The sequence below is a fragment of the Pyrus communis genome, chromosome 17 (assembly GCF_041283825.1).
Source record: "Pyrus communis isolate YQ-2024b chromosome 17, ASM4128382v1, whole genome shotgun sequence".
NCBI classification, from domain to species: Eukaryota; Viridiplantae; Streptophyta; class Magnoliopsida; order Rosales; family Rosaceae; genus Pyrus; species Pyrus communis.
This window is the reverse complement of record NC_142581.1, coordinates 9,597,412-9,609,347: the sequence shown is the minus strand read 5'-3', so window position 1 is coordinate 9,609,347 and position 11,936 is coordinate 9,597,412. Positions and strand designations below refer to the sequence as shown.

The following is an 11,936-nucleotide window of genomic DNA, read 5'->3' as shown; positions in this document are numbered from 1 at the left end:
TGCCGATGACTCTTTAGTTTCCTTCTTCTTCTTCTTCGAATCGAGGGTTGTAATCCCCTTTTCTACCAGATTCCATAACCCAAGAGATTTGAAAACCATAACCAACTTAATTCTCCAAAACTCGTAGTTCTCACCGGAGAAAATAGGAGTTCTCACCTCCGAGCTTCCAGATCCAGACATCTTTGGCCTGAATGATAATGAAACTCCGGCGACCTTCACCGAGCTTCGAGTGAGCTTTGATTTAGCTCAGTGACCTCACAGATTCACACCCAGACTCAGTTGATCCAACCTGGCTCTGATACCATGTTAGTGTCAAGTATTTAGCTAAGTTATGCAGGATAACAATAAGAAAAAGGATTGAGGAATGCGAAAATTCTTCTTCTCTACAGAAGTTGCAGAGAGAAAAAGTATTTCTTCTTTTTTGAATGAGCACGCACGCATGCACTCTTTTTACAACCGTTTTTCCTTAGCTGGATCCAAAAACAACACATTTGATCTCAGCCACACATCTAACTAACTTTTGGGATCACTACACATGGCTAATTTAGCCTTACACATTTGAGCCTTACACTTGTCATTTTTTGAAGACTAAGTGCATACACAATTAACATTAAAAGACTTCTTATTTACTCATCAGCTCATTACTTACAACACCGTTTACAACGAATGTTACACGACACGATCCGTTAATATATCAAGTATAACACAAAAACAGAAAACACGACACAAATATCAGATTTAATTCCTATTGTAAAGTCATCTCACAAACTTTGGTCTACAGGTTAATAAATGGATTCCATTCCGCTCTTTTCCCCATGCGACATCAGCCGTTTCCAATACTCCTTATATCCGCTGGAAATAAATTATTTCTAGCACACTCTTCTACCCACTAGTAACAAGATAGTTCTCTCACTCTATAATTTGGCCTCATAACTCAGGCAAGGGAGAGGGGATTCTTGCTGCAAGCAACCTAGCAAAGGTCCAGGCCTTTTTCCCTATTTTTCATAAATCTCTCTCTTGCCTACTGCAGGCTTCCTGCATCACCCACTAGCGTAGCCATAAGTTTCCCATTCTCCTTCCTCCAATTTTTTCCTTCATCTACTTTAAAAATACGAACTCCACAAACCAAGCTTCAAACTCCCCTCCACATGAAATCCAACCATGCATTATGGTCAAACTCATCCAATATCAAATCTCTTAGAAGACCTTATGCCAAACTTAAGCCTTGCCAATTTCAAACGTCATCTTATTTGCTAAACTGGCGGAACTTTAGCTCCCACGCCTTAAGCTCTCATCAAGCACTTAGGAGTTGCTGGATGAACAACAAAGCATACCCTAGGACTCGTTTCTCATTCGGAATGGCTTGCGCCTAGTTCTCGCTAACTCAAAAATGGGGGCCGTAAAGGCTTCGTCTACCTATTTACAACACAAGCCCAACAAAGCCTTCGAATGAAAAAGACGCCAACAAGCCATGCTAGCCATGACATGGAAGATTTTGCAGACTTACTGGACGAGGAAGACGAAGTGGTCTGTTTGGTTAAACGTTTAATAAGTGAAATGGCTGTTTGGTTACTTGGTTATAAAAACTTAAAAATCTAACACTTACTGTTTTTATTAGACCACGTAGGTTGATGAGTAAAATGAGCACTCATCTAGCACGTGTCTTATTTTTATTGGCCATTTTGGTGAGTAAAGTCAGTACCGAATGGAAAAGGATCGTCCCCGGATTTTTTCATGGGGATCCCATGGATCCCGTGATCTCACTCGTTCATCGTACATCGTGAGATCAGAAATTATTTTAAATTTTAAAATTTAAAATTAAATATGAATAGAACTTAACAAAAACTGACCGTCTGATATACGATAAACTGATGAGATCACAAAATCCTTAAGATCTCCAAGAAAAGGATCCAGCAAGGATCCTTTTCCGTACCAAATATTGTCCCTAATTTATTGTTACTTCTGGAAACAAACTAGTCTTTAGGTCATCATATCTATTGAATGAGGATTCTCTTTCTGAGAATTTTGGAAATCCGTAAATCGTTTTCTTTTATCTTATATCATGCGGTCAATTTTTATGAGGTACTGTTTGTGTTCAATTTTAAACAGACACGATTCCCAAATTTCCGGGATCCTCACAAAGAGAATCCAAAGAGGATCCTCATTCATACTATTAGATTTATCCTTCTCAATTTTGATACACGGGGCGCCTTTTGTCAAGCCCTCAATTTCTAATTTATTCCTCCTTTTTCTTCAAAACCTCCCCCATCTCCATTTTCTGTTGTCTTTCTTCTTCTTCTTCGTTCTGCTTCTCTTGTTCTTCTTGCTTATTCTTGTAATGTCATATCTTGATTCGAACTAATGGGGCTTATCTTCTACTAACACATATGTGAAGCATTCGTCCTGTGCAGTAGTAGGTACTTAATCCTTCTTCATCTTCTCCACAGTTGTATTTTTGTTACAGGTAACTAGTGTCAATCTTTTTAGGCTTAATTCTGAGAAATTCATATCAGAGTTACACGTACCGTGAATTTCTAGCATCCTTGTATAAAAGCATTCTCAACCAGCTAGGTTTGAGCATTGATGTCTCGCCTTCTATCTACACTCTCCTTGTATTGGCCACTAGAGGAGCCGCAACCTTGCCGTCGTTTAGATTCAAGATTGACGAACGAAGAAAAGAGAAGAGGGAGAGAGAAGTTTAAAGAACATAAGAGAAGAGGGAGAAGAGATGCAATACAAGAACAGAAAGAATCAAACATGTATAAATTGCATTAGATTCAACAGCAATAGTTGTACAAAACAATTAGTCATGGTGATAATCATACACGGAAAAGTCATCATACAGAAGATGTCCGTCCTTGTAGTGAAGGAGGTAATAACAATCGTCGCAGAAGTAACACGGGTTCTCCTGAGCCCACTTGTCATCTACAGTTACCTTTGTTGCTCGAAATATTTTACAAGCGTAACATTTTTGTATAACTGGCTTCACTTGAAATAAGAGTATTGGATAAGCTGCCCTGTTTTGTATATCTTGGGGATGAATCAATCTCATGTCACGAATTACAAATGTATGTCTGCAGTCTCCCTGTTCCAAGTCATTCCCCAAAATCAAGTTATGCAGCCAAATCACAAGAACAGCACAACCATCGACATGTACAGAGAACAAACATGAAAAACTACGACGCTGTCCAACCAAAATCTATGATTTGTTATATTTTTTTTTATATAATAAGACAGTTGAAAACAATCATGGTTTGAAGGTACAATTCCCAATAAGCGTGTCCATTTTATCTTTTTGCTCAAATTAGACAGTTAAAAAGTAAAAATGCTTGTCTCTGCATCGTTGAACCCAAAATTGTCCAGACAGTTAAAGGTGCTGATGAATTTCGTATCTTACCACGAGGATGAGAAAATAGATACCATAAGATAACTGACTCCAGTTTTAAATAATACTAAACATGCATATGGACTTCATAAAGATTCTCAACATATAAAATGTGTAGGTAAACCACAAAATAACATTTCCCTTATAAAGCACGAACAGATGGTAACAGAGATCTGTACCTGGTGACAATACAGATATCCAGCACCAAGTCGGAACTTCAAGTCAGAGAATTTAGTCTTGTCCATGTCAACAGCTCTGAAACTAGGTAATTGTGACCCCGTTACATCTCCTACGACTGCCTTCTGCTTCTTTTTCAATTCTCCAGCTACAACGCTTTCCCATTTTTTTACAGCATCGCCCTTAGAATCTTTAAGCCAATCGAATATAGGTTTGCTATAATCTACTGCGGAGGGATCCCTCAAATCATTGCAAAATGTATCCTACATAGGATAGCAATATACTAGAGTTTAGAGAAAATACTATCTTCATCATGAAAATAACGAGTTAATACATAGATTTCTTACTTCTACAAGGAAGTATCCTGAAGGATCATGCTGACCAGCCTTTTGCATCACATGGTCTGTCAGACAGTCGATCTTATCCCTCAGTTCGGTCAAAGTTTGTTGTCCAAGGACCAACAACTCTTGGTTCTGCAAACAATCTTACTATGTCAGAAATAACAGGAACTTGAGGCAAGAATCATGAGAATAAGCAAAAAGAGTACTGCATAACAAGAGTACGAAGGAAGGAAACCTAACTATTTTTTCTTCAGCTACAGTCTACCATTTCCCTAAACAATACTAAAAGAAACCAGATGGACATATGTACATAAAAATCACAAGTCTATTGCATAATTTTTGGTCTTGCTCCACTCTCAGTGGACTACCAATTTATTGAAGGTGACTCGGCCACAAGGGACTAAAAACCCAAGTCTACGAACGTAGCGAACTCAAAGAAATTCCGAAATAAAAGGGGCAGATCCAGTTGTTCTTTAGGCTTAATTCCGAGAACTTCCCATCAGAGTTACACGTACCATGAGTTTCTTACGTTTTTGTATAAAGCATACTCAGCCAGCTAGGTTTAAGCATGGATACCTCTGTCTTTGGAGTTTCAGGTCAATGTTTGTATCTTATGTAACGTGTGCCTTGCAAAAATGAAGAATTGCAATTCCACACATCTCAATCATAAAGACATGTCAGATATTTTAACCCTACAAATCAGAAGCCCAATAAAAATTCTAGCATTATACCTTGACTGGTAGGAACTATACAATTGAAAAACAACGGAACAAACATCTATTCAATTTGACATCAGCAAGAAAACACATTGAAGATGCTATACCTTAAACTTTTTTTGCACACTTTGGTAAACCTCAATGGAAAGAGCAACGTCTGGATATTGCACAGGTACATATTCCTGAATGCTGGATGACTTCACCTGATTTGCATAGGAGGGAAAAATTTGACAAAATCAACAATCTGAGAGGTCAAAGTCGGCAAATCAAATATGACTGCACGCAAACATGTATTTCAGAGTCAAATGCAATCAATCGGCTTAAATGGCATTGGTTTCAGCAATCAGATCTGAACAACATGAAAGTTACAACTTATTCTAGGTGCAACCAGCATTTGCCTCTAACGGACAACATTGGGTTTGAGATCTGACTCGAGACATTCCTAAACCAGTATTGAGGAAACAGTGGGAACAATTTGTTCAAAACACAGTATAACAAAATAACAGAATAGCCATAAAACAAGTCCTGGTAATTTCTCATCAATCAGATAGGAGTGAAGGACATTCATTAATATGAATCTCTGTTCATTTTCATCTGAGAGTTATATCAAACAGTCAATTTTACTAGTAGTTATGGCTTGTCACTCGATCACCACATATCAAAAGTCAAGTTCAATTGCATCACAAACCACTTACTAACAAAGATTCAGTAACAATTTTGTTTGAAAAACCTCCTACAGTAACATGGCAGTGAAGAAAGTTGATGTTCCACCATAAAACCAATTGGCAATATGGGGAGTAGCCCAACTTACTTATAAGCTCATGCAAGGTCCCTCATTCTACCAATGTGGTATTCATTCTTAACACACCCCCTCACGTCTGGCGAATTTTCAAGTCTAACCCGTAGACAACACATCGGAGTGACGTGGAGTGCATGTGGTCATTTGACACATACAACAACATGCTCTCATATCGTGAAAAAAGTTGAGGTTCCACCATAAACCAACTGCAAATATGGGGAGTAACCCAACTTACTTATAAGCCCATGCAAGGTCCCTCCTATCAATGTGGGATTCACTCCCAACGGGTAGCTAAAAGCTTAAGAGTCAAGATGACTTCGATAGAACTTGAAGCATTAGTTAGTGGATTTCCAATACAATCTAAAAGACATAATTAGCAATAAACATTCACAATAGGCAACTCTTAAGCAAACCTTCACTGATGAACTTGCAGATCTTAGGGGTTTCATCCTATCAATTGTCCTTGAGGATGCAATGGAAGGTTCAGTCGTCTTCAAACTACGGCTGGATCACGATAAGAAAAAACATTTAGTTCAAAATGGAGAGACAAATCATTGAGTAAGTTACAGTCATTAAACTAACTTGAAAGAATGCAGAGTCACAGCCGCTTTGTCCTCCTCTTGCTTTTCTTTTATTCTTTTAACACGCTCCACCCTTGCAATATAAGTCTCCTGGAATATGGAAGCAGTTAAGTTGGTACTACGATAACAAATACATATACATATATATATATACACACACACATAAAGGGCCTGTATATATAAGCAAGGACAATGAACACTGTAATGCAACGACTTCTACATTGTAAGATCCTTTATGCCCAACGTCACCAGGGTACTTATAAATAATTTCTCATTTCACACTCATTCTCTTACAAACTTCCCTTTGGCGGCATATTATCCTTAAAACTAGATAGTTCTTTTCGTTCAAATTTTACTATCTCTTACGCCCTATTTTCAACAGCACTGGCCTAGGCTTTCAAAATTAAGGAAGATGTAAACTCTAGTATAACTAAATACTATACTAAGTACCAACAGCTTAAATAAATACATTAACAGCACCCAAGAAGAAGTGAAAATATCTTACATTAAGAGCATGCGCATTTGCCTTTGTTCTTTTTCTCTTGCTTAATGTCTTTGTACAAGCTTTATCATTTGATGTCTCAGAATCACTTACTCTCCTGAAATTGGTGCATATAAAAATTCAATAATGAATAAAAAATAATACAGAAATTCCACAAACAAATAAATTATTAGAAAAAAACTACAGGATATTTGTCCAAAGTAGATATGAAGAGTATAACAAAACATATCAAAGAATCAGATAATGCCGGGCTTATATCAATAAGTATACTCAGTACCTAGGTCCAATCACCAAAAGAGGTAATTTGCAGTGCAAGAAAAAGTCCAGGCCGTCAAGACAAAAGAACAAATGCATAGATAAGAAAATCAAATACATAAGAATCAAGGAACTACATGATCTTGCTCCATAATGCAATGTGTGTCTCAAATGCTACGATGACAGGGCAATGACAACAAAACCACTCACACAATTCCAAAGTAAATTTGTTCACTCATGTATAGATATGACTGACCTGGAAAGCTCCTCTGGAATAGGTGAAAGATTTGAGGTACCTTCATCGTCCTACAAACAAACCCATAATAAAACCGTAACTTGTTATGACAAGCATCATAACTGTTAATGAAATCCATAAAATTATTCTCACCCTAACTTTCTCATTTTACCCTCTTTCTCTTAAAAAATTCCCTTAGGTGGTATATTAGCCTTCAAACTAGATACTTCTTCTCATTCGAATTTGACTACCTCTTGCACCCAATTTTCAACATTACTGGCCTAGAATCTCAAAATTAAGGGAGATATAGACTTTAGTATAATTAGATACTATACCAAGTAAACAACTTGGATGAACACATTACCAGCATACAATAAGAAGTGAAAGATATCTTACCTCAAGAGCGTGATTATATTCGTTTGTTGGCTTTCTCCTCCTTCGTTTCGCTTTACAATCTTTATCATTTGAAGTCTCAGAATCATTTGCACTCCTAAATTTGGTGTATAAAATTCAAATAAATGAATAAGAATGAAATTCACAGAGCGGATCAACTATTACAAGAAAAATAGAGGATATTTGTCAAAAGTAGACAATAAGACTATACCAAGACATGTGAAAGAGGGAGATAAATACTGGCCTTAAATAAAAAAGTATTTCCATAATCTGGTTATAATCATCGAGAGAGAAGTAAAAGTTGAAGTGCAAGAAAAATTCAAGACAGTCAAGAAAAAGGGACAAATACATGGATAAGTTAATCAAATACATATGAATCAAGGAACTACATGATCTTGCTACATATGCCAATGTGTATGAGGTACTGCGATGACCGCACAATGACACTAAAACCATCCACACAATTCCAAGGTAAATGTCTTCATGTATAAATATGACTGACCTTTCATTGGAGGGCTCTTCTGAAATAGGCGAGAGAATGGGAGCACCTTCATCATCCTACAATCAAACACATATAAAACCATAATATTAAGATAAACACGATGTACGAGTTATCAAAGCTCCTTCAAATCACAAACAAAGAACTATGTACAAGTTGGAGAGTATAAGTGCACCTTAAATGCTTCCGTGATAGCCATATCGACTAACTCTTCCTCGGTCAAGATTTTAAGCTCATCCACCCTACACCACAAACAATGCCACTCAGAATCCAAACCCACCAACCTAGAATCCAAATTGAAAAAGAAAAACCCAAAACATGGAAAGCAAAAGCAAAAATGCTTACGAAATATCTTCGTCACAGACTTGGGATGAATTTGAAGACACTTCTACCTCTAAATCCTGCAAAATGAACAGAACACAACTCTAATTAAACAAACCCATCAACAAAAAGCAATGTGATACAAATTATAAACAATTCATCCACCAATGGCACCTGAAGTTCTTGAAGAATAGATGACAGGAACAGAGGGACGCTGGTGAGGGGACCCACAACATTGGGAACGTAGATGGGCCCACCTCTGGGAACCGAGAGCTCCTCCTCCTCCTCCTCTTCCTTATCACCACCATTATTGTTGGCGCCGCCGCTGCCATTATCCGTCATCATCTATCCGCCGCTTGCGTAAAGCTTCAAACTTTAATCGCGAGCGGGGTGCAGAAACTATAAATTTTCGGTATTTCGAATAAATTGAATGGAAGGAAATTGGGAGAGCAGCGTATGAAGGAAAAAATGGTTTCAAGTAGAGGAAAAACAGTGTGAAATAGACATAGCTGCGAGGAGAAGGAAGTCTAGGGTTTGTGTGAGAGTAAGAAGGTGTATAGTTGGAGACGATAGGGCGTGTCTTTGTGCCTGGTTGCCCAAAGGAAGCACTTCGTCAGTTCGTTGGCAATTGATGTTGTGGACTTACTGCTGCAGATGATACCGACGCAGGATGTCGTAGACTCGTAGTCTGTCATTAGTATCTATTTCCTTGGCCCCCCGCCACTCAACAAGGGAAAATAGAGGAAAAACAGGTCAATTTCTTCCTTCTTTTTTTTTTTTTTATTTAAGTCCTTTTATAAAAAATCATTATTAAAAAAAAAAAGTAACGACGGCAATTTATATTAAATAAAAAATAATGTTAGGTAGATTAAATTTTTAAATCGAAATTTGAAAACTAAATAATGTAGTTGTTTCTAATTGGATTATTACACGTTGATTAACGTGCTTTATTTCCTAATAGTCATATATAATTAATGTAAATATACGTATTTAATACAATCAGCATATTGTGAACACTGGGTCATTTTCGACCCCTATAGGCCCAAAGGAACACAAGCCCAAAAGAAGACAAGAAAAGGAAGACCAAAGCCCAACATAATTGGGAAGGATGATCACAAGCACTATAGACAATCGCTCGACGATCTGGGTTGCTTGCCAGCAATGAAGTCGAGCCTTTTTCCCATAAAGTGATTTATGACCACCAGTAGCAAGTTGGTGTACGAACAACTTTATAGCACGAAATCCCAGGGACACATGGACATCCTACTCGGATGTGGATTCCCACCAACCTAGGGTCGAGGAAGGGGCTTGGGGTGTGTTGTCCTAAGAAAACATGCAAGTGGACCAAAACGAATATCACTTTGATGCCACATGTCGACTAAAAAACAAAAGGGTAGCTAGCAAGTCAAATTTACGTATTCGGTGTATTAAATGCAAAGGCAGTGGAAGACTTGAGCCTGAAGATTTGGGGCTCATGGAATGCCTATATAAGGAGTATGAGCACTCCTCAGAATGGGTCGAACAAATTGTGAGAGAAAATAAATTGTATTGAGCCGAGCGCTATTTGTAACATTCTATTCAATATATATGAGAGACTCATTAGAAGTAGTCCAATTTTGAGAGGTGAACAACTTAAATGTTGTTGCTCAGTTCTTATCATTCTAACCCCTTACCCACCAAGTGCAGACTACACGACCATACTGGTCTTTGTTAGCCTCACCGGATTAACATATATGAGCATCGAAATGAAGATTGTATAAAATACATATAAGTACTATAGTCAAATCCTTAATTTTATATTCATTATTAAAACTTATTAAATATTAAAAAGGTATAAGTGCTATTTCATACACTCTAGTTGACAGGGAGTGTTCTCTTGGGCTATCTCCAATTTAAAGGGTTAAAGTTAAAAGTTAGGGTAATGTTAGGGAGACTAAATTTTGAGACTAAATTTGCAAACTAAATGATGTGTTGCCAATAGGAATAAGCATGCTTATCAATGTTTAAGTAATAAACAAATCAACTTCCATATCCTTTAGTTTTCAAAACTTTGTCTCTAAATTTAGTCTCCCTAACATTATCTTAAAAGTTATGACTTATAACGTCATATTTGACTAAAAATGTGGTGCTGCAAATTATGATATTTATAATATTTACAATGCATCAAGACATCCAATTGTAGTGAAAAATTAAACGAATACAGTTTTGTTTCGAAAAAATACTAATATAACTACCATTTAATCTAGGGAACTTTAACGAAAAGCTCCCAGTACTGTTCACTTTAACTAAAAACCACATTTTAACCCAAAAAAGTCAATCATGGTACTATTCACTTTACCCTTTATTTTGTCCTTATCGTTAAAACTCAAAGTTTTCAAGTCATTTTCATTAGTTTTCTTTTTAATCTAATGGTCAAATAATTTCAGATTTGAGTGATTCTAGTAGAGATGATATTTGAGAGAAGACATAAAGCTCTGGTTTGGTACTGAGGTGATTGGGAGCTTTTTTGTGTTTGGTAAACATTCAACTTCAGCTTTTTTTTCACAGTTTTGGGTGAAAAAAAGCCAAAAACAAGAAGCTGCAAAACCTAGCTTTGAAAAACTGGCTTTTAATCAAGTTCCTTAGTAACTCCAAATCCACCTCATGAAAAAACCGAGCATACAGGTACAAAATCCCAATTTTGTTAATCAAAAGTCCCACATCCAACCCTTCAATAGTCTCCCGAATGTGACTGACGTTGTCGTTAAGGTCGCCGGTGAAGTCGACCACAACGATCTTGATTTGGGTTTTGTTGTACTTGGCCATGACAGCGTCCGAGACGTCCTTGAGTTTGTCCGGATTCCTACCTACCAAGATCAGATTGAGCCCCTTCCGAGCCAATTGGAAGGCGAAGGCCTTGCCAATGCCATCGATGGGTCCGGTGACGAGTGCCCAAGATCCGTACTTTTTGAGATTCTTGGCAGGTCTGAGGAAATTGACGTAGACCCATTGGAGGAAAGAGAGAGAGAGTTTGAGGAGAGAGAAAGAGCCGAGAGTGAAGAGCACAAGAACCCAGAAAGGCTGAGCCTTGAGATGCTCGAGTAAACAGGAACCCATGTATGTTTCTTGCTTTGGATTTGAATTCTTGAATTATGAGATTTGGGTTTTTGAGATTTGGGTGGGGAAGAGAGGAGGGAGTGGCGTGAGGAAGAAGGGCATAGCAGGGAGTGAACGGTGAGATTAAATTTATAGAAGCGTTTGAAACTGGTAGAGAGGAAATGTTGGATGAAGTAGATGAGCGGATAACCACCCCAATTTATAGTTTACCAAACACTATAATACTTTTTTTTTCTTTTTTCAAAAGTATTTTTACAAAAAAAGTTTACCAAACACTCTGTTATTTTATTTCACAACTGCTTATTCTTACAGTACAGCCGAAATAGTTTTTTTTTTTCAAAGCACTGTAATATCAAACCAGCCCATAAAAGATGAAGGGTTAAATCGTTGATATACGATGTGGAGTAAGCCTTCACAAGTCATTTTGCTCTTTTTTTATGCAACCATGAAGCCCAACTTTTTATTTGGTTGTTCGTGTTTTTTACCTTCTCAAGTTATTAAATTAAGTCCTCGAAGAAGGATGCTGCTTGAAATAGTTGATGCAACCCAAACAGAAAAAAAAACCCTTCATCTTAATCCCTCTTCAAGTGGTTGTCGGTAAGTAAAAAGGTTAACACAACAGCTTCCCTTAATCAA

At 37.4% G+C, this 11,936-nt stretch overlaps 1 protein-coding gene and 1 pseudogene across 1 annotated transcript; both read right to left on the bottom strand.

The window, feature by feature from the left end:
* Nucleotides 1–2,748: 2,748 nt before the first annotated feature.
* SRD2 (snRNA activating complex family protein) lies at nt 2,749–8,923 on the bottom strand. The gene is made up of 13 exons (XM_068447243.2): nt 8,379–8,923; nt 8,229–8,284; nt 8,059–8,125; nt 7,887–7,942; nt 7,388–7,481; nt 7,013–7,062; nt 6,505–6,598; nt 6,001–6,089; nt 5,832–5,922; nt 4,727–4,822; nt 3,910–4,035; nt 3,565–3,825; nt 2,749–3,085 (listed from the first exon to the last, which is right to left on the bottom strand). The coding sequence occupies exons 1-13, from the start codon at nt 8,547–8,549 to the stop codon at nt 2,804–2,806; spliced, it is 1,533 nt and encodes a 510-aa protein (XP_068303344.1). The 5' UTR covers nt 8,550–8,923; the 3' UTR covers nt 2,749–2,803.
* A 1,822-nt stretch (nt 8,924–10,745) lies between these two features.
* LOC137709109 (very-long-chain 3-oxoacyl-CoA reductase 1 pseudogene) lies at nt 10,746–11,380 on the bottom strand (annotated as a pseudogene).
* Between the last annotated feature and the right edge of the window lie 556 nt (nt 11,381–11,936).